Here is a 23,292-nt window from a genome sequence, read left to right on the forward strand (position 1 = left end):
GCTCAGGACAGTGGGTGTGCCTGGGGTTTGAGGGAACCTTTGGGAACCGGAAGTCAGGACCCTGGGTTGAGGTCTTGCCCTGAAACTGCTCATCTCTTTAGGCCCCTGATCCTTCAGCCGCTGAGTAGAATCTCTTATGCTCTGGGCGCCCCTGGTCGAGCGTCTGCCTTCGGCTCAGGTGGTGGTCCCCGGGTCCTGGGATCGAGTCCTGCGTCGGGCTCCCTGCGTGGAGCCTGCTTCTGCCTCTGCCTGTGTCTCTGCCCCTCTCTGTGTCTCTCATGAATAGATAAGTAAAATCCTTAAAAAATAATAACAACAATAATCTCTTAAGCTGATACTCAGCTCTCTCTAAATGAAATTTTAACTCTTCAACCAATTCTGAAGAGCTTAATTGTTTTAAGGGCACTGCCTCTTACTACTTAACAACGATCAGACAATGTGAGGTGCTCAGGAGGGAGGACTTTTTTAGAAGGGAGCTTTTATTTTTTTATTTTTTTTAATATTTTATTTTTATTTATTCATGAGAGACACACAGAGAGAGAGAGAGAGAGAGAGGCAGAGACACAGGCAGAGAGAGAAGCAGGCTCCATGCAGGAGCCCAATGTGGGACTCGATCCCGGGACTCCAGGATCAGGCCCTGGGCCAACGGCAGGTACTAAACCGCTGAGCCACCCAGGGATCCCCAAGAAGGGAGCTTTTAAAACACTTGTTCAGAAGTGTGGCTCACCAGTCCTGGCTGGTGGGTGAAAGTGGTTAAAAATCCGTGCTGGTTAGTGACCTGGTATGAAACTACCAGGAAACTTTTCTTCCTGACTCTCCTTGGCCCTCAGCCATTGATTTAGAGAATTTACTGTAACAACTACTTACTGTATGTTCTGGATAGGCAGCCTAGTGGAGTGGAAAGCTTTGTGAGCTGGGAATTAACAGGTCAGGCTGTTTTCCAGCTCCACCTTTAACAATCTCTGTGACTTGGGCAAGTGCTCCCTCTTCTCTAGGCTCCTTCAGTTCCTTAGTTATAGGACGGCTTCAGTTAATTCTGCCCTTTGTCCTTCCTGGTGCATATGTGAAAGCCCTTTGTAACCTAGACTGCTTGGCAAAAGTAGGAGACGCTTCTCTTTTATCTTTACTTGCTTTTGCAGACCTTGGAGGCCCACTTATTAGGGAGTCTCGAATTTGATGGGAGAACCTGTGCTTACTTGATATGTACCTTTTGAACTGCTTGGCAACTGTCTCCTCCAGTGTCCACTTTTCTGAAAAGTCAAATCAGACTTTATACTTGTAGCGCTTGTGCTGGAAAAAGATGAAATGGGGATGGTGGTAAGGAATACCAGTTCCAAACTGAAACCTCCCTTTCAGCCCTTTTCTATCCCGGGAGTTTAAAGAGTAAAACTGTCTGGTTTTGTTCGTTTATGTATTCATTCAGCAAGCAGTCACTGAGTTCCTTCTGGTTGCAGAACACTGTGCTGGTGATTTGAAAAGATTCAGAACTGTAGGTGACACAGACCCTGGGTCTGTTTTCAGAAAAGAAAGAGTGTGAACTGTTGTGCTCTCAGTGCTTCAGATATTCAGAGGAGTTCAGCAGGTTGGAGAATCTGGGAACCTTCAAAACGGGCATAATTTGAGCTGGACCTTAAAGAGGAGTGAGAGGGTGAAGACCATGCAGCTGTGTTCCAGCTCCCTAAGTTGTTCAACCTGGATCCCAGTGGGTGACAGCCTAGAACCTGTCATAAGTGGTGGACCAGGAAGCTGTCCGCCTTGAATTGGTTCTCCAAGGCTTAGGTATTAACTGTTCTGCCCAAACTGCCTGTAAATCAGAAGCTCTGGGGATCCCTGGGTGGCGCAGCGGTTTGGTGCCTGCCTTTGGCCCAGGGCGCGATCCTGGAGACCCGGGATCGAATCCCACATCAGGCTCCCAGTGCATGGAGCCTGCTTCTCCCTCCGCCTGTGTCTCTGCCTCTCTCTCTCTCTCTCTCTCTCTCTGTGACTATCATAAATAAATTAAAAAAAAGAAAAAGAAAAAAGAAAAAAAAACAGAAGCTCTGTCATCCAGAAAAGTAACGACAGCCATAGATCCTCCAGCATCCTCCTTCACCCTCAGAGGTAGCCAAGACTGCTTGCCATTCTCCCCTCTCTGTTCATGTTATTGCCTCTGCTTGGACTGTACGTTTTCCCCCTGAGCCACCTGGTAAAGTCCTCATCATCTAAGTCCCAATTCATGTCTGCCACCACCAGTTCCTCAGGCTGCTATAGTACACGTAAACTGCTGTTAAAGTACCTATCTTTCCATGTTAGCGTTACTTATGTGTGAGATTTTCAGGGGCAAGAAATATTTATTTGTGTCTGTATCTCCAGTCACTGACACGGTGCTTGGCAAAAAGAAGATACTTAAAGTAAATGTGTAATGAGTGAACGAACAAATGCAGTCAAGAACTTTAGAAATGACTGGTACGTTTAATAAGGTGATTGCGTTCTAACTGCCCTCTGTTCTTTTACCAACTATATCTTTGGTTCTAGGTGTCAGTAATTAACACTGTGGACACCTCCCATGAGGATATGATTGTAAGTATTCCTTTAGCCTTCTCTCACATGTGGGCATTTCAGTGCGGGGGAAGCTTTTCTGTTGATCATTCATGTATCTGGTGTGGCATGGCACCCTATAATCAAGCTGTAGCCTTAGCATATGGTCAGTCTCCCAGCCATGCCTGCCTGGTTGCCAGTACTGGGCATTCTGGTCACTCTGGTGGGAGAAACCTAGGAAAAGTTTATAGCTCAAGGCCCTCGGTCTTCAGGCCAGCAATGTAACCTGCTCTGGGATGGAGGCTGAGCCGGTGTGAAAGTTTAACAATAATCTTCCCACCTGCCTTCCTCATGCTGCCAGTGCTTAGCCCCACTGGAAAGGGGGCTGAAAGAAGAGAATGGGAAGGTAACTCAGTATAAAGGCAGAGAGCAGGCACAGCGAAAGCCCAGAGCACAGCCAGGTAGGACCACCACACACAGTAGGCCAGGCAAAGCCCTTTGAACCAGAAGTCATTAACTCAGGGCGTTTTCTGAGAGGCAAACACAGAGCTCAGTATCAGAGGGCAGAGTGGTGGGGGAGAAGGTCCAGAGGGTAAAGTCCCCAGAAGCAAAGATGCAGACTGCTTCATGCAGGGCCACGCAGTCCAGGCAGCCTTTGAGCAAGACCCTGGTCAGTCAGCTTACAGTGTTTCATCTCAGGGCTCCTGCCCACCAACAGTTGCTTTTTGTCTCCTGAGAGGCTGCCTGGTCTCACAGTTGTATATGTTTCCTGGATGCAGTCTAACCATACCTGTTTGGAGACAATGTGGTGCCTTGGGTAAGAAAATCCAATCTGAGACCCCCTGGCCAATTTCTTAACTCTTCTGAGCCAGCCTTGATTTCCTCATAGCTAAGATGGGGGAAATGATGGAAATGCTACCTACTTATATAGGTTGGATTTGAGAAACAGATGAGGCCAAGTAGTAACGGCTGATGCCTACATGTTCGCTAAGTGTCATACCCCATGTTATATACTTTTCGTTCAGTATCTCATTGAACCTTCATAACAACCCTTAAAGCAGATGCCATCATTAGCCCCATTTAAAGAGAAGGAAAGTGAGGTTCAAGGAGATTATGTAAGATTTTCCAAGGTTAAACAGCAGTAAGGTAAGGAGATAGGATTCAACTCTTTTAGGTACTATGCCCTACTTCTTTCCAAAGTGTGTGATAGCACTCTGCAGGAGAAGTACCTAAGAAATCTATCTTAACGTTTGCATTGCTTGTCTTCCAAGAAGCCAAGACCTAGAATAGTGGAGAGGATTGACTTCCAAAGAAGAACCAGGATGTTTTTCTCAGGTAGGGAGATGAGGAAGGAACGTTGAAGCAAACCGAATGACTGCTTGTTGAGAGGGTATTGATTGTTCCTGAACACCGTAGGAGTGGCAGCTGATAGTCTCTAAATCCCTGAGGTAAGACAGCTGAGGAAGGTGCCATCTGTAGGAATAGGCAGCAGATAGGAAGGACTAGGATATTCAGTGGGACAACAGGCATTGTGGTCCAGAGGAACAAGATAGATAAGAGCTGTGGGCAGGGACATGGCCAGTTAGCATCCAGAAGGTCGGTTCATCAGTGGTGGGACTAGTGACATCTAAGGCATGGATGGAGAGTCTGGGGTACTGGGCACACTCCTAGGAAAAGGGTCTTGTAAAAATCTAGGAACAAAGGTCCACAAAAGATCTAGGGCCACAGGTGGAGGAAGGAGCCCAAATGTCTGAATAGAACCCTGTATCCAGGGCAGCCCAGGTGGCTCCGTGGTTTAACGCCGCCTTCAGCCCAGGGTGTGATCCTGGAGACCCGGAATCAAGTCCCACGTCAGGCGCCCTGCATGAAGCCTGCTTCTCTCTCTGCCTGTGCCTCTGATTTTCTCTCTCTGTCTCTCTCATGAATGAATAAATAAAATCTTAAAAAAAAAAAGAGCCTTGTATCCAGGCCAGATGTACATTATGGAGGAACTCACTGGGCCCCACAGGCATTCAGAGGCTGCTCCTTTCCATCAGCATTAGCCCTGGGTTCTGGGGCTGAGCTGAACCTCTGGGTGTCTTCCCCAGTAGCCCATAGCGCCTCAGAACAGGGTGGGGCCTGAGGAAGGAAGAAGAAAAGGGAGGCTAGATAGCCAGTGTTTTGTCTCCCATACCCACCCTACAGAATAGGGTTGGAAACGACTTCCCCTGTGTATGTAAAGAGTCTGAAAGCAGCTAGGTATGGTTTTTCTGGTCCCTTTCAGAATGACATTGCCTGTCAGAGAAATGAGAATGTAGAGATGCTAGCTTGTTGCCTGATAGTGATGCTGCTTTGAGATTAGATTAATATCCAGTAAACTCTGATCCAAACTAGACTCTGTCCTGGTGACTGTCCTACCCTACCCCACCCTCATCCGCCCAGCCTGCAGGCTTCCCAAGCTATCCTCCCTTTGCAGCACGATGCCCAGATGGACTACTATGGCACCCGCCTGGCAACCTGCTCCTCAGACAGGTCCGTCAAAATCTTCGATGTGCGAAATGGAGGACAGATCCTCATTGCCGACCTCAGAGGGTAAGTGCAGCCAAGTCTGGGCGAGGTCTCAGAATAGCTGAGCTTCTCAGGCATGGCAGGAAAAGCTGAGGACCCAGATCAAAGGAGCCCCACAGTGCAGGTAGCAGAGAAGATACCTATCCCAGCTAGGCAGCCGTTCTCAACAGACCTTCCAGGCTGATGGATCCAGGATGAATCTCAACTTTGCCATCCAAAAACCTACCAGAAGACCTTGGGTAAGAGTCAGTCTGCCTCTTGGAGACTTCACCTCCTCACCCTCAAAATGGGCCATTGCTGCTGCCTCCCAGGTGGAGCCTGCTCACAGCATGCCTTCAGCTGCTGTTATTTTAAAAGTGGAAAGAACATTTTTTTAAATTTAGCTGACATGATCTAAAGTATCACTCAAAGGCAATAATGTTTATGTAAGAATGCATTAGTAATTATGTAAGTTCTATAATCTTACCTATTTGCCTGCCCATAGCAGATATTCAGTGAATATTTACAAATGTTTGATTTCCCCTCTCCCTACTAAGATTCTTGAGATCCTGGCTCATTTTTATGGCTACATCCCTACTACTATCCCTCAGTCCACTACATTTCAAGTAAATGGGAATCCTTAACCTGAGTTCCACAGATCTCCAAGGGTTTTGTGGATAGAATTCAGGGACTGGTGAACTGGGGCTGAGATTAAAAAAAAAAAAATCACATCTTTATTGTCAGTGACTCATATTTAGCATTTCCTTCAATGATGGATTTAGGCTAGAAACCACAGCAGTACTCAGAACACCTGTAACTTTGTTACCAGTAGAAGACACAGATATCTTTATAGCACATTCCAGTTACAGCTGTCTCAAAGTAGCATTTAGGCTCATCACTACTTTGAGATGAGAGTGGTTATTAGACCTCCCACTCGAGTTTGTTAATGTGCTAACAAAGAAGTACATGTATCACGATGTTATAAATCCTTCTTCAACATTTCACTAACTGTATTTCATTTAATTGGATTTCCTTTGTAATTCTAACTCTGTGTATTGTATCCATTATTCTGAGAAGGGACCAAAGCCTTCAGCAGACTGCACAGGAGAAATTAACCTTGATGAATAGGAGTTCAGTACACATTTGGTAACTGAATTAAAGAAGGCATAACTAAGTAGTCATCTGGGGAGACGGAGTCCCCCTCTTCTTGAGTCAAAAACTGAGTGACTGAGGGGTCAGATGCTACTTGTGCAGCAGGAGCAGCCCCAGGCTGTGCAGAATGCTGCCTGGCACCGGTACTAGCAGAGGCGATCGCATCTGCTCTTACTTGGCCCTTTCTTCTGCACTCTTTTTCTCATGCTTAAGTGATGTATGATATTAGAGGAATAAAAAAGATTCACACCTCCTCCCTTTTTTTTGCCTCAGTTGAACTGCTAGTTATAGGACATTTGTATCTCTTCCGAGTTTCCTTGGCAGCTACTTTGTGGGGCCTGGAAATTGTCCCAGCCAGAAAGAGGAGGACACATTGAGTGTCTGCAGCCCTGGGGTAGAGAAGTGAACAAAGAACAGCAATAGCAGCTGACAGGCATGAGTGGTTTTTCCTTTTCTTGTGCCCAGCATTGTTCAAGCTTTTTACGTGAGTTATCACACATATTTCCCCCTCATGAGCACACTTTTGAAAGAAGTCTTGCTGCTATCTCCATTGGGAGACTAAGCCACAGAAAAGACATGACCCTTACCTAAAGTCAAGCAGCTAGTGAATGGGGAGTGGGGGTGGAAAAGCCTGGGCCATCACCTCTCTGCCGTGTCACTTCTTGTGTGCTGGGTTCCCACCCTTCCCTGCACCTCAGAGACAGCCCCAGTACAGAGCCCAGCACCAGGTATGTGCTCAGATATTACTGACCAGGTGAATGCATAAAGATCAGAAGAACAATTTACTCTACAAACACCTCTGAGCAATTATAAGTACAAACCCTGGATTGATTGGTGCACAAATGAATAGGCTGAGAGGCTTCTGATGATGGCAGATGTAGGTGGTACTGGCTACACTGTGGGACAGGGAGGGTTATGGCAGGTCAGGATAGAGAAGCTGAGTTAAAGTCCTGACTTACTTTCAAAGCCCCTGGGCCTCAGGACCTTTACTGCCCAACAAAGGTCCCCTTTGGCAGTGACATCCTATAGCTCTCCGTTACAAAATTCTTAGGCAACTCTGTCCTGAGATACTGTATCTGCCTACCAAGAAAGCCATTCAGTTCAGTCCAGAGTAGTGGCTAGCAGAGCACCGCAGGTTCCTGTGACCCATCTGAGCAGCCTCTGACCCTGTCTGTCCCCTTGTAGTCACGAGGGTCCTGTGTGGCAAGTGGCCTGGGCCCACCCCATGTATGGCAACATCCTGGCATCCTGCTCCTATGACCGGAAAGTCATTATCTGGAAGGAGGAAAATGGCACCTGGGAGAAGACACACGAGCACACAGGACATGACTCCTCAGGTACAGTGAGTGTAGTGGGAGCAGGTGGGTGGGGCCTTGCATTCCTTTCCCTTGTGATGCTCCTCCTTTGTCCCTTGGGTTTGGTTGGCTTTTCTGCTGTCTACAGCAGAGATAAGGCCCTAGGACCTAAAGACAATTTCAAGTGAAATAAGAAAAGGTAAAAACAGTAAGTTTTCTAAAAAATTTATTCATTTAAAGTACTGGCCTTTATTCTCAGATTACTTTCTATCTGCTTTTATTCCCCTGGTTTTATTAATTTATTTTTATCAACATACAGTGTTACATTGGTTTCAAGTGTATATTACACTGACTCGATATTTCTGTCCATTACGCTCATCACAGTAAGTGTACTCTTAATCCCCTTTATCTATTTCACCCCATCTTGCTTTTTGTTAAAGTAGACGGTAGTTTATGAAATTATTATATTCATGGATGATGAGCTTTTTAAGTCTCCTTAATTGACAAAATTAAAACTTCCTCCTAGTGATCCCTGCAATTTTATTTTTCAAATTTAGTAAAATGATAAACCTGGGAAACAAAGTCTACTAACTATGCTTCTCTCCTTCCTGCAGTAAACTCTGTGTGCTGGGCCCCCCATGACTACGGCCTAATCCTGGCCTGTGGGAGCTCAGATGGGGCCATCTCCCTGCTGACATACACCGGAGAGGGCCAGTGGGAAGTAAAGAAGATCAACAATGCTCATACTGTAAGTCTAGACCTTGCCTGTGCATGGAGTGTGCTTTTGTTGCCTTGCTATGTGTCTCCTGGAGACTCTTGAGAGAGTGGCAGGAGTAGCATCACTGCTGTGCAGGGGGCTGGGGAGGGAATGATGCTCAGACGTGCTTGGTGGGTCAGTTTTGAGCCTCTTTAGCTCTGAAGCCAGACAGAGGCTGCATGCAGGGAGGCCAGGCTATACCAGCCTCATTCGGCCCAGGGCAGGGGTTGGCACAGGTTCCTCTTAGCAAGCTCCCAAACCAGGCAAGGCCAGGACCTTGGCAAGGTGGCAGCAGTAGCCTGTTTACCTGCTGCCTTTGCTATGGACACCTCAAGTTGACATGTTTACAGTGGTCATTGGGACCCCCAGAACTGAGTAGTGTTATAAAGAACATCCTAGGAATTCAGTTCCTTGCATTTCAGTCATTAGATATTATGGCTAAAATAGTCCAGAAAGCACTGTAGACAGTAAAGAATCTCTCACAGTACTTAACCCTTACTGTGTGTCATGTAATCCTTACAAGTGTCTGTAAATGAAAGAAGAAGCTACCAAGTGTATAGGCATGCAAGTAAGCCATTCTGTTCCCATTTTATGGCAAGACAGATGAGGGTCAGAAAAAGTAAATGATTTAGAGAAGGTCCTGTGCCAGAATTGGAACCCAGATTCTGTATACCTTCTCACTATACAACAGTTCCAGCTTTGGTGGCCCCAAACATTTCTAAAATCTACTCAGATGGAAACCTAGTAGCTCCCAAGCTTGATGCTGTACTTGGGTACTTCTCAAATTCAGGGGATCCATAGTCTGTCCAGCCCCTAGAACCCCCAAGAGCCTGTCTCAGAGTCTTTACTTAAGGTACTCAGATTCCCATCTGCTGACTAACTTGCAAAAATGAGTAGGCTGAGAGACTTCTGAGAAGATGGTACGGAGTGGCATCACAGCTTTTCAGTCTTTCCTCATCTCTGTAAAAACCCAACAGAGCAGCTAGAGAGCACAACCAAAACTTCACAGCATTTACAATAAAACTAGGTAACAAGATATTTCCACAAACTCCAAAATAGAAGCAGAGAGGAATAAACCAACAACCACAAAACTGCATGGTATTGGTTATCTGAGCAGGAAGAAGCAATAAGGTGACTTCTAACAGACCTGAGAAGGGAGAGTATTGCCAAAATAGCCAACAGGGAGGGGATCCCTGGGTGGCTCAGCGGTTGGGCGCCGCCTTTGGCCTAGAGCGTGATCCTGGAGTCCCGGAATCAAGTCCCATATCGGGCTCCCTGTGTGGAGCCTGCTTCTCCCCTCTGTCTGTGTCTCTGCCTCTCTCTGTGTGTCTCTCATGAATAAACAAATAAAATCTTAAAAAAAAAAAAAAAAAGGCAGGAGAAGTTTTAGGATTTCTCTTGCTTTTAACCATTTTTTAAAACTAATATACAATTATAAAATTCACCCTTTATAAAGTATATAGTTCTGTAAGTTTTAGTCACATTCACAAAGTGTGCAACTATCACTGCTAATTTTCTGAACTTTTTCCTCCCCCCAAAAAGAATGCTCATTAGCAGTCACTCTCCACCCTGCCTCCTACCTAGGCAGCTGCTAATTTACTTTCTGTCTGTATGGATTGGCCTATTGGCAATGTTTCCTCGGAGTGGTATCCTACAACACAGATATACCTCAGAGCTGTGGTGGGTTTGGTTCCAGACTATTGCAATAAAGGGAGTCAGGAATTTTTTGGTTTCCCAGTGCATATAAAAGTTATATTTACCCTGTCTTACAAGTCTCTTAAGTATGCAGTTATAGCATGGAGTCTTAAAAACATACCTTAATTAAAATTTATTCTGTTTCCGAAAGATACTTAGCATTATCAGAGTGGTCATCGAGTTGTAATATTTTTTTTGCTACTGGAGGGTTTTGCCTCAGTGCTAATGGCTGCTGACTGATAAGACCACATTGAAGTTTCCTGCATCAGTTGACTCTTCCTTTCACAAATGATTTCTCTGTAGCATGCATTGCTGTTTGATATCATTTTACCTGCACTAGAACTTTCAGAATTGTAGTCAATTCTCTCAAACCCTTCTGCTTTATCAGCTAAATGTATGTAATATTGTAAATCCTTTGTTGTCATTTCACCAGTCTTCACAGCATCTTCAGGAGTAGATTCCATCCCAAGAAACTCTTTATTTTTTTTTTTTTCTTAAGATTTTATTTATTTACTCATGAGAGAGGCAGAGACATAGGCAGAGAGAGAAGCAGGCTCCATGCAGGGAGTCCACTGTGGGACTCGATCCTGTGACTTCAGGATCAGGCCCTGAGCCAAAGGCAGACAGACGCTTAACCACTGAGCCACCCAGGTGCCCCAAGAAACCTTACTTTCTTTGCTCATCTATAAGAAGCAGTTCCTCATCTTGTTAAAGTTTGATCATGAGATTACAGCAATTTAGTCACATCTTCAGTCTCCACTTCTTATTCTGGTTCCTTTTGCACCACATCTGCAGTTATGTCCTCCCCTGAAGTCTTGAACACAGTCATCCATGAGGGTGGGAATCAACTTCTTATAAACTCCTATTCGTGCTTATATTTTGGCCTCTTCCCATGAATCACAAATGTTGTTAATGGCGTCTAGATTGGTGAATCCTCTCCACAAGGTTTTCACTTTGCCCAGATCCAAAGGAATCACAATGGCAGTTATAACCATATTATAATAACTATTAAATTATAAGTCTCGAAGGTAGAAACTACTTAATCCTTGAAAATTGCTGAATGGATATTGTGTTAGCAGGCATAAAAATGACAATGTCATTGTATGTCTCCCGTCAGGGCTATTGGGTGACCAGATGTATTTTCAGTGAGCAGTTAACATTTTAAAGGAGTCTTTGAGAAGGAAGTCTCAACAGTGGGCTTAAAATATTCAGTAAACCACATTGTAAACAGATGTGCTGTCATCCAGGCTTTGTTCTTCCATTTAAAGATGACAAGCAGAGGAGATTTAGCATGATTTTTAAGGGTCCTGGGATTATCTGGATGGCAGATGGCTTCAACTTCAAGTCACCAGCTGCATTATCCCCTAACAAGAAAGTCAGCCTGTCCTTTGAAGCTCTGAAGCCAGGCAAAATAGGTGACATCTTCCAATAGAAGACCATTTCATCTACATTGAAAATCTGCTATGTAGTGTAACCACCTTCATTAATGATCTCAGCTAGATCTTTTGGATGACTTGCTGCAGTTTCTCTATCAGCACTTGGCTGCTTCACCTTGCTCTTTTATGTAATAGAGCGTTTCTTTCCTTACACCTCATGAACTACCTCTGCTAGCTGCAGATATCTCTTAGCGGAACTTGCTCATCTCTCTCCTTCAAAGAATTGAAGAAAGTTAAGGCCTTGTCTCCATTAGGCTCTGGCTAAGGGAATGTTGTGGCTGGTGTGATCTTCTCTCCAGACCACTAAAACCTTCTCCATATCAGCCATGAGATTGTGTTGCTTTCTTTCTTGTGTGTTCATTGGAATAGCACTTTTAATTTCCTTCAAGAATTTTTCCTTTGCTTTCAGAACTTGGCTGTTCAGTGCAAGAGGCCTAGCTTTTTTGGTCTATCTCAGCTTTTGACATGCCTTCCTCACTAAGATGATTTATTTCTGGCTTTTGATTTAGAAAGACATGAGACTCTTCCTTTTACTTGAACACTTAGAGGCCATTGTATGGTTATTAATTGGCCTAATTTCAGTATTGTTGTCCTTCAGAGGGTAGGGAGACCCAAGGAGAGGGCAGTTGATGGGATAACAGCCAGTCAGTGGAGCAGTCAGATAAGCTTGCCATTTTATATGGATGTAATTCATGGCGCCCCAAAACAACTGCAGTAGTAACATCAAAGATTGCTGATCACAGATCACTGTAATGAATAAGCTTGAAATAGTGTGAGAATTACCAGAATGTGAACAGACACAAAATTGACAAATGTTGGAGAAATGGCACCAGTAGACTTGATTGACACGAAGTTGCCACACACCTTCAATTTGTAAAAAAAAAAAAAAAATACAGTAACAGTGAAGCTCAGTAAAGTGAAACACAATTGAATGAAATATGCCTATATGTGGCCTTTTGTGACTGGCTTCTTAACATGTTTTCAAGGTTCATGTCATGGTGTGTATCAGTGCTTTATACCTTTTTCTGGCTTTTTGATATTCTGGCATGTGAATTTAGATATTTTGTTGAGTCACTTTTTGGTTAATAGACATCTACAGCCATTATGAATAATGCTGCTATGAACATTCATGTCTAAGTTTTTTTGTGAGCATATGTTTTTAATTTTCTTGGGTATATACCTAGGAGTAGAATTACTAAGTCAGATGGAAAGTCTCTGTAACTTTTTTTTAATTTTTATTTATTTATGATAGTCACACACAGAGAGAGAATGAGGCAGAGACATAGGCAGAGGGAGAAGCAGGCTCCATGCACTGGGAGCCCGACGTGGGACTCGATCCCGGGTCTCCAGGATCACGCCCTGGGCCAAAGGCAGGCGCCAAACCGCTGCGCCACCCAGGGATCCCTCTGTTTAACTTTTTTGGGATATTGCTAAACTGCTTTCCAAGTTAATTGTACCATTTTACATGGCTTCAAGCATCCTTGCCAACTCTTGTTGTCATGGTTAGGTTTGGGTTTGCCTTTTTTTTTTTTTTTTTTTTTTTTTTTTTGGTTATAGCCATCGAAGTGGGTGTGAAGTGGTACCTCATTGTGGCTTCAATATGAATTTCTCTAACAACTAATATTGGGCACATTTTCACATGCTTACTGGCTATCTGTATTATCTTTGGAGAACTGACCAGGAGGGGTTTTGTACCATATTATATCAGGTGGGTGCAGGCCACCTACCCTCAGAAAGACTAAAGGGGCTTGTAGAAATCTGACCTTTATAACCCATCAGGGCTTGCTTCTGTAACAAAGTTTTTTGCTTCTTCTCACAAAGTTCTCTTGTGAGGAGGAGAAACTGCTGGGAGTGAAATCAAAATTGAGCAGGAGACACAGAAAAAAGGAAAGAATATAGACCAAAGTCAGGGAAGGGAACAGATCCAAGAAATTCTGAAAGCAAGTTGTCACATTTGTCAACACATACATTAACAAAAACAGACTTCTCAACTTGAAAGGCTTTCTTGAATCACACTTTGTCAGAAAAAGGAATTTCACATAAAAGTAACAAAAGTATTTGAGGTGAAATCACATAAAGTTTGACTCACAAACAAGGAAAAAAATATACAAAGTGGTTTGTAGGCTAGTAGGCAGCATGTTACTTCAGATGTTTCTACATGCAAGTTAGCAGACTATAAGGGGTTTTGAGTATAATATTTGAGTAATTTACACTTTTCTGAATGTACATAATACACGTAAGGAATTTATAGGAATATTAGCCTTGATTATCCTGAGTATTCTGAATGTTTTAAAGATGTTTCTTATGGGGAAAAAAAAAAAAAAAAAAAAAGGTTTCCATGAGGCAGGTGGGAGGATGGGTGAATTAGGCAATTAAGAAGTGCATGTGCCGGGATCCCTGGGTGGCGCAGCTGTTTGGCGCCTGCCTTTGGCCCAGGGCGCGATCCTGGAGACCCGGGATCGAGTCCCGCGTCGGGCTCCCGGTGCATGGGGCCTGCTTCTCCCTCTTCCTGTGTCTCTGCCTCTCTCTCTCTGTGACTATCATAAATAATAAAAAAATAAAAAAAAAAAGAAGTGCATGTGCCATGACAAGCACCAGGTGTTGTATGGAAGTGTTGAACTGCTCTGTTGTACACTTGAAACTAATATAATACTGTATATTAACTAACAAAATTAAAACTTAGGGGATCCCTGGTGGCTCAGCGGTTTAGTGCCTGCCTTCAGCCCAGGGTATGATCCTAAAGTCCTGGGATCAAGTCCCACATCAGGCTTCCTGCATGGAGCCTGTTTCTCTCTCTGCCTGTGTCTCTGCCTCTCTCTCTCTCTGTGTCTCTCATGAATAAATAAATAAAACCTTTAAAAAAAAATTAAAACTTAAAGGGCACCTGCATGGCTCAGTGACTGAGTGTCTGCCTTTGGCTCATTCAGATCGTGATCCTGGGGTCCTGGGATCAAGTCCTACATCCCCAAGGGGACCCTGCTTCTCCCTCTGCCTATGTCTCTGCCTCTCTCTGTGTGTCTCTCATGAATAAATAAATAAAATCTCTTTAGAAAATAAAAACTTAGAAAAAATAAGATACAGAATAACATCCTGATAAGTGATGAAAGAGAGACATGGCGACAAAACAGAAACAATTGTCACCCACTGTTTCAAATAAAGCTAAGAAACATTTTTTAAATATTATAAAATGTGAAAAAATACCGTAAGTCAAAATGAGAAAAACTGAACTCTTTAAGATTTTATTATTAAAATTATTACATATAATCACCCAGAATCACCAGCAAAAAAAAAAAATAATAATAATAATAATTTTAATAAAATTACTAGCCTATAAACAAAATCCTTTGGCCATCTAGAGAAAAAAAGCCATGTGACTTATAAGGGAAACAAAATTAGACTTTCATCAGACTATTCAACAGCAATGATCCGTGCATAGAACAGATTCATAATACTCAAGGAAAATATGTGGGCCAGGAATTTATAACCAGCAAAACTGACTTTCGAGTTCACACAAAAGTTTTTTTGTTTGTTTTTTTCATAGCAGCTTTGAAGGCCAAAAACTGGAAGTAATCTATATATGTATCAGTAGGTGAATGGATCAAACTGTGCAAATGCTGTTAGCAATGAAAAGAAATGTCTATTGTACTGATACATTAAGAATGAATTTTAAAGTAATTATGCAGAGTGAAAAAATCAGACAAAATTGTACATATTATGAATTCCACGGATCTAAAATTCTAGGAAAAGTGAACTAAAGTGACATCAGATCAGCTAAGTTTGGGGTGTAAAGCAAGGCCAGGGGAGAGGAGTCAGGAAAGAGACCAGAGAAAACTTTCAGGAGTGATGGGTATGTTTATTTTTTGTTAGATTTTCAGTAAAATAGTTTTTTATCATTTTTTTTATTGAGGTATAACTGACATACATTTATTTATACAACATAATGGTTCAATATTTGCATACATTGCAAAATGATCACCACAATAAGTCTAGTTAACGTGTGTCACTGTGTACAGTTACCCAAAAAAACTGGTCTCTTGTTGCTAAGAAGTGCTGTCCTAGCAACTTTCAGGTAGGCAATACAGTATTAACTATAGTCACCAAGGTGTATGTTACATCCCTGTGACTTATTTTATACCTAGAGTATCTTTTGACTCCCTTTTACACAATTACCCCTCTCCTAAACCCCCACCTCATTTGTATCTATGAGCATAGAGTTTTTCAAACTGTTAGTCCTTTTTTTTCCTTTTCTTTTTTTAAGATTCCACATATAAGTGGTATTTGTCTTTTTCTGACTTATTTCATTTAGCATAATGCCCTCAAGATCCATCCATGTTATTGCAGATGACACAATTTCATTTTTTATGGTTGAATAATATTCCATTGTACATACACACACACACACACACACACTACATTTCTTCTTTCATTCATCCATCGATGGATACTTAGGTTGCTTCCATGTCCTAGCTATTGTAAATAATGTGCAGGGAGCAGGGGGGTGCAGATATCTTACTGAATTAATGTTTTTGTCTTTTTTGGATAAATACACAAAGGTGGAATTGCTGGATCATACAGTATTTTTATTCTTAATTTTTTGAAGAACCTTCCTGTTTTCCATAATGGTTATACCAGTTCATGCTCCCACCAACAGTTCATGAGGGTTCCCTTTTTTTCCACATACTCAGCAACACTCGTTATCTTGTCTTTTTGATACTGTCATTCTGACTGATGTGAGGTGATATTTCATTGTGGTTTTGATTTGCATTTGATTAGTGATGCTTGAGCATACTTTCATGTCTCTGTTCATCCATCATATCTTTGGAAAATGTATTTTCAGGTCCTTTGCCCATTTTTAATCAGATTATTTATTTGGGGGTTGAGCTGCAGTTGTTCTTCAGGGTAATGTTGGCAATAAACTTGGAAGAATTCATTCCTTTTTTAGTTTTGGAATAGTTTGAGAAGGCAGATACTCATTCTTTAAATGTTTGGTAGAGAGTCACTGGACTGAATCAGTGGAGCATGCAACTCCTGATCTCAGAGTTGTGAGTTTGAGCACCACATTGGGTATAGAGATTACTTAAAATCTTTTTTAAAATAAATGTATGATAGACTTCACCTGTGAAGCCATTTAGTCCTGGACTTTTGTTGGAAGTCTTTTGATTACCAATTCAATTTTTTTTCTGCCTTTTCTTTTTCCCCCAATTTCATTACTAGTAATCAGTCTATTCAGATTTTGTTTCTTCTTCATTCAGTCTTGGAACGTTGTATGTTTCTAGGAGTTACCCATTTCTAGGTGGCTCAGTTTGTTGGCATGTAACTTGTCATAGTAATCTTGTAATCCTGTATATTTCTGTGGTGTAAGTTGTAATTTCTCCTTTTTCATTTCTCATTTTTTTTTTTATTTTTTACTTTTTTTACTTTTTTTTAATTTTTTTTTTTCATTTCTCATTTTATTTGAGTCCTATCTTGAGTCTGGCCAGAGATTTACCAATTTTTTTTATCTTTTGGAAGAAACCACTCTTTCACTGATCTTTTCTGTTGTTTTCATCTCTATTTTATTTCCTTTCTGATCTGTATTGTTTCCTTCTACTACTCTTGGGCTTGTTTTGTTCTTCTAGTTCCTTTAGGTGAAAGGTTTAGATTAAGATTTTTCTTCTTTCTCACGGTAGACTATCACAATAAATTCTCCTCTTAGAATTCGTTTTGCTGCATCTCAAAGATTGTGAACCTTTATGTTTCCATTTTCATTTTTCTCTTTATTCCTTTGATTTTTTTCATTGATCTGTTGGTTGTTTAGTAGCATGTTGTTTAGTTTCCATGTGTTTATATTTATTCATTTTTTTTAATTAATCCCTTTATCATTATGTAATGCCCTTTTTTGTCTCTTGTTGCAGTCTTTGTTTTAAAGTTTGTTCTCAGGGCGCCTGGGTGGCTCAGCCATTTAAGCATCCAACCCTTGATCAGCTTGAGATCTATTCTGACCTGAGCATTGCTACTCCAGCTTTTTTTTCCCCTCCATTTGCATGGAATATCTTCTTCCAGTTCTTTCAGTTTGCCCTTATGTGTCATTAGGTGTGAAGTGAATCTCTTTTAGGTGGCAGGTAGATGGGTCTTGTTTTTTCATCCATTCACCCTTTGTCTTTTGATTAGAGCATTTAGACCATTTACATTTAAAGTAATTATTGATAGGTATGTACTTATTGCCATTCTTATTAATTGTTCTCTGTTTTATAGTTTCTTTGTTTCTTCCTTTAAAAAAAAAAAAAGATTTTATTTATTTATTGATGAGAGACACAGGCAGAAGGAGAAGCAGGCTCCACGCGGGAAGCCTGATGTGGGACTCAATCCTGGGACCCTGGGATCATGCCCTGAGCCGAAGGCAGGCATACAACTGCTGAGCCACCCAGGTGCCGCCTTTATGTTCCTTTCTTGGTCTGCTTAGATTCCTTTCTCATCTTTTGTGTATCTACTGTAGGCATTTGCTTTATGGTTACCATGAGGCTGATATTTATTTATAATATATAACAGTCTATTTGAAGTTGGCAAGAACTTATGCATGAATGCATTTTTACTCTCCACCCATATTTTATGTTTCTGAGGTCAAATTTTGCATCTTTTTATCTTGCATATCCCTTAACTAATTATTATAGTCGTAGTTATTTTTACTACTTTTGTCTTTTAATCTTCATATTAGCTTTATTTGTGATTAGGCCAGTACTTTTACTACATATTTACCTTAACTGGTGAGTTTTCTACTTTCATATGTTTTCCTGTTATTAATAAGCACCTTTTCTTTTCAACTTAAAGAATACCCTTTATCATTTCCCTTTTTTTCCCCAAAGATTATTTGAAAAAGAGAGAACAGATAAAGCACAGATTGGGGGGGAAGGGCAGAGGGAGAGGGAGAAGCAGACTCTCCACTGAGCAGAGAGCCCAACGTAGGGCTTGATCCCAGGACCCTGAGATCATGACCTGAGCTAAAGGCAAATGCTTAACCAACTGAATGCCATCCAGACACCACCTGCTTTCACATTTCTTGTAAAGCAAGCTTAGTGGTCATGAGTTCCATTCATTATTTGCTTGTTTGGAAAGCTCTCCTTCAATTCTGAATAACTTCCGTGGGTAGAGTACTCTTGGTTGGAAGTTTTTTTCTTTCATCACTTTGAGACATGTTTTTTATCTTGATTATAGTGGTAGTTTTACAGGGTATACCAATGCCAGAGCTCATTAGATTGTGCGGTTTATGAGCAATGAATGTCAATAATACCTCAAAGCTGTTCTTAAAATTTTATTTTGGAGTAGAAAGAAACAGACTGTTACTGCTATGCAAGAACTCAAAAACTATTGTTTCCATGAGCACTTTCTGAGGTATCTACTAGAGAATAAGCTTCAGACAACAAAAATGACTAGAAAGACATCAAATATAGTTAACTGTAGAGAACTAAGACTAAATGAGGGTTATAAGGCAGAGTATAGCTATATGCTCTGTTAAGGTATCAGGCAGCTGTTTAAAAAGTGGGCATGGGGCTTTGGGTGGTTCACTTGGTTAAGGGTTAGACTCTTGATTTCAGCTTTTTTAGGTCATGATCTCAGGGTGGTAAGATCAAGCCCTGCATCAGGCTCTGTGCTCAGCAGAGTATGTTTGAAGTTCTCTCTCTCCCTCTCCCCCTCGCCCCACTTGCATGCTCTCTCTCAATAAATAAATCTTTTTTTTTTTTTTCTTTAAAGTGGGCACATGCAGAGCTGGAGATCTAGGATCTTTTAATGTTGGTAACCATACACTAAACACCCTGCTCCTTCCCAAAAAAAAAAAAAAAACCTATGGCAGAGAATGGGGAGAACACTGCAAACATTTTTTTAAATGTTTTGACTTATTGTATTGGCAGTAACTGAGACTGTTGAATATGAAATGAGATAAAATAATTATGTGGCAGTGAGCATCCCTAGCACCAGATTATAGTCTTGAAATATAGTTCCTCACTAAAAGAAACCCTAATTCTTGAGGAACTGGCTGATCTTAGGTCTGAGGCAGGAAATGTATGAAATAAGCCTGGGACATTTTGTGATACCTCTAACAGAAATGATCAAAGACATATTTTGATATAGTTAAGTCAGAGGAGCCAATTTGAACACGTACTCCAGTTAGGTGTCAAAAATAAGAATAATTGCAGTGAACTGAAACCCATCAAATATGCTTAAAACCATGAGTTTATAAAGAGAATCAGGGTGGCTCAGTCATCTGCCTCCATCTCAGGTCATGATCCCAGGGTCTTGGGATCCCAGAGCAGCAGGTCTCATATCAGGCTTCCTGCTTCCTGCCTACCACACTTCCTGCTTGTTCTCTTGTTCATTTTCTCAAACAAAATATTTTTAAAAATAAAAAATAATAGAATCATTCATCCTTGAAGAATGTGTCAAACATTTATCCTACATTTCCAATCTGATCTGTACCCATGGGGAGCCAAATATTAATGAGGGAGATCTCCCCTGTCTAGATTATTCTATATAATAAATAACAAAGAAATGAATATAATATCACCATTTTGTAATGTCCAATGAATTAAAAGAGGCATAAATTGTTCATAGGTACTAATACCATAAAAAGATAACCTGATGTCATTTGTCTCCCAATGTAAGAATAATTTACTGCCTGTAGTGTTTTTTTAATATTTTTAAAAGATTTTATGTATTTATTCATGAGAGAGGCAGAGACACCGGCAGAGGGGAGAAGCAGGCCCCGCACAGGGAGCCTTATACGATCGATCGATCAATCGAGGAACTCTGGGATCACACCCTGAGCCAAAGGCTGAGGCTCAGCCACTGAGCCACCCAGGCATCCTACTGCCTGCAGTCTTAACAAAGGAGTCAAACTTGACTCTGACCCAGTCTGCGATCCAGCTGACAATTTTTAGGAATTCAGAGGTCTGAGTGTGAAATAGCAAATCAGCCTGAGAGTCTATAAGTCAGATGACTGGTCTTTCTTCAACAAAAAAATAGTAAGGAAAAAAAAAGATTAGGGGGAATCTATAAATAAGGAGATGTAAAAAAAATTTTTCAATAAAAAATTGGGGATCCCTGGGTGGCTCAGAGGTTTGGCGCCTGCCTTCAGCCCAGGTCGTGATCCTGGAGACCTGGGATCGAGTCCCGCGTAGGCCTCCCTGCATGGAGCCTGCCTCTCCCTCTGCCTGTGTCTCTGCCTCTTTGTCTCTCTGTGTCTCTCATTAATAAATAAATAAATAAAATCTTTAAAATAAAATTAAATTAAAAAATTTAAATGGTGAGACAGTATAGTATCTAGGGATGCATATTTGGGTGACAAAACTGAAGGGGAAAAAAAAGGAAGAAATCAGAAGTCAGGAAAATGTTGCCAAGGAAGAATGGCTATGACTCAGGTGGGACATAATGACAGGGCTTCCAGGGTAAATGGCAATTTGATATCTTGAACTGGTAGTGGTTACAAGAGTGCTTTAGAGTAGTACTTCATTAAACTTTGCATGTTTTTCTGAACCTGTGCTTTCTGTTCCTATATTTTTTTAATGTTCTGTTTCTTTAAAAATTCCTGGGGAGTCCCTAACTCCTACTTTAAATGTATATTGCTGAAAAATACATGTACTGGGATCCCTGGGTGGCACAGCGGTTTGGCGCCTGCCTTTGGCCCAGGGCGCGATCCTGGAGATCCGGGATCGAATCCCACCTCGGGCTCCCGGTGCATGGAGCCTGCTTCTCCCTCTGCCTGTGTCTCTGCCTCCCTCTCTCTCTCTCTGTGACTATCATAAATAAATAAAAATTAAAAAAAAAAAATACATGTACTGTTAGGACTCCTTGAAGGAGCATTATGGGGGCTAATCCTTAACAAAACAAAACAGTGGTCCTGCATAATCCTGTCCTGAGAATTGGAGGGGGATACACTGCAGCTTTGAGTCTGCAGAAGCAGGGCTTTGCTGCAGGGCTAAAGGGCAGTCACCCCAACCCCTTCCTCACAGATTGGCTGCAACGCCGTCAGTTGGGCCCCTGCTGTTGTACCTGGAAGCCTTATAGACCAGCCATCGGGACAGAAGCCCAACTACATCAAGAAGTTTGCTTCGGGCGGCTGTGACAACCTCATCAAACTGTGGAAGTAAGTGGGTGTGGTGGACTTACCTCAAGGGGACACTTCTTACCTTCTACCCTGCTACCTACTGTGACTCAGCCACAGTTCTGAAGAAATGGGATCCCCTTCTTTTGCCCTCCTGCCTACAGAATACGGTTTTCAGTCTGTCAGAGGACATCCTTTAAAAACAACTTGGCCTTGCTCAAGTACTTTAATTCTTTACCTGATTCCCAATTCTTGGAGCCATTGGCTGTGGACAAACAGCATTTCGTGGAATATTCTTCTATAGCTGATGAACTGAGTAAAAATCTACAAGGTCAAGGAATGAAATCAAAAAGATGGAATAGCTTCTTGGCCCCTGCAGAGCCTACAGGGTGGGGGTACAATGGAGGTGTGGGAAACACACCTGGGCTGCTACCTGCTGCTGCATTTTCCCTTTCTGTCTCCTCTGTTAGGGAGGAGGAGGATGGCCAGTGGAAGGAGGAACAGAAACTAGAAGCGCACAGTGACTGGGTTCGAGATGTGGCCTGGGCCCCCTCCATTGGCTTGCCTACCAGCACCATCGCCAGTTGCTCCCAGGTCAGCTCAGATCCATGAGAGCTTCCCGTGTTGTTTAATCTCTGAGTAAGTCCCATCGACCATTACAGTCCCCCTAAGGTAAAGTCTAAAAAGGTAAGGGCAAGGCAACAGGCACCTCTGGACTAGTGCAAGTAGGACAGTGCTAGGAGCCAGGTCATCTTGTGGAGAAGGCTTGATCAGAAGGCACAAGTGGCTTACCTCCACTGAGCTATGAGTTGGGCCAACTCCAGACCAGTTTCCCCTCAGCATTATGCAGCTGGTGAAGAGAGCTGCCCAGGTGCATTCTGAGAGTGTTCCCAAGCAGGGACCAGGATAGTTGGAAGTCCTAGGATCTTGGGCTCACCTAGATCAGTCTTCACAGACAGATCACAAAGGAAAAACCAAGGACAAGCCTTAAATTATATGCTAACTCCACCATAGACAAAGGTTAGCCAGGCTTCACTTGAGCCTGTTATGTTTGGTTCTAAATTTGAGGACTTTTTAAACTTGTCCCTTATCATTCTCTGAGCTTGGTTTATAGACAGCCATACCCCTTGGGTTGAGAAAATTAGAGCCAAAGGCAAAACGAGATGATTTGGCAGACATGAGGAAAACCTAGAGAACATTTTAGAGTTAGCCATATAAAGTTCATACCTGAAACCAGTATGAGCACAAGAACCTGGGAGACGCAACCAATGTAAAATATGTTCCTGGGGTAAAGGGATAATGCTGGGCTGGAAATTGGCCATCACATCTGTGCACACCCAGGACGGTCTCGGCTGTGCATTGTGCTAAATCCCACCTCATTCCTGCAAAAGTCCAGTATGGCTCTAAATAGAGAGGATATCCCCAGTTCAAGATCCTTGCCTTACCTTCCCTGATTCTAACCTGTCTTTTCCCAGGACGGTCGTGTGTTCATCTGGACTTGTGATGACACCTCAGGCAATACATGGTCACCCAAACTGTTGCACAAGTTCAATGATGTTGTGTGGCATGTGAGCTGGTCCATCACAGCCAACATCCTGGCTGTCTCGGGCGGAGACAATAAGGTACAGTCCATTTCCATGACATGGTGGTCAGGGCTTTGTTTGTCTTCACCCACTAAAAAGTGCAGTTGAATTCTCCATATAAGGTTAGGCTTCGAAGGAGCCTTAATGAAGACTGTTTTGAGCAAATCTCTTAAATATATCATTAAATCTTACAATCCCCTGCCCTTCCCCCCTCCACCTACTGTCCCGAGGTGGTTTGTCCCCCCCTTTTGCAAAT

The 23,292-nt window shown here is 42.3% G+C and overlaps 1 protein-coding gene and 1 long non-coding RNA gene across 3 annotated transcripts in view; one reads left to right on the forward strand and one right to left on the reverse strand.

The window, feature by feature from the left end:
- Window positions 1-23,292, forward strand: part of SEC13 (SEC13 homolog, nuclear pore and COPII component) — a 33,824-nt gene that overhangs the window by 839 nt on the left and 9,693 nt on the right. For both annotated transcript variants that reach the window (XM_077857884.1, XM_077857885.1), the window contains exons 2-8: window positions 2,515-2,559; window positions 4,973-5,088; window positions 7,381-7,532; window positions 8,105-8,238; window positions 21,362-21,495; window positions 21,924-22,047; window positions 22,929-23,075. In XM_077857884.1, coding sequence (XP_077714010.1) covers window positions 2,515-2,559; window positions 4,973-5,088; window positions 7,381-7,532; window positions 8,105-8,238; window positions 21,362-21,495; window positions 21,924-22,047; window positions 22,929-23,075 — 852 coding nt within the window. The remainder of the gene's footprint in view (window positions 1-2,514; window positions 2,560-4,972; window positions 5,089-7,380; window positions 7,533-8,104; window positions 8,239-21,361; window positions 21,496-21,923; window positions 22,048-22,928; window positions 23,076-23,292) is intronic.
- LOC144289604 (uncharacterized) lies at window positions 15,211-23,242 on the reverse strand. Its single transcript, XR_013357441.1, has 2 exons — window positions 22,246-23,242; window positions 15,211-21,777 (listed from the first exon to the last, which is right to left on the reverse strand). It is a non-coding gene; the product is annotated as an uncharacterized LOC144289604 (long non-coding RNA).

Source organism: Canis aureus, chromosome 19 (genome assembly GCF_053574225.1).
Source record: "Canis aureus isolate CA01 chromosome 19, VMU_Caureus_v.1.0, whole genome shotgun sequence".
Classification (NCBI taxonomy): domain Eukaryota; kingdom Metazoa; phylum Chordata; class Mammalia; order Carnivora; family Canidae; genus Canis; species Canis aureus.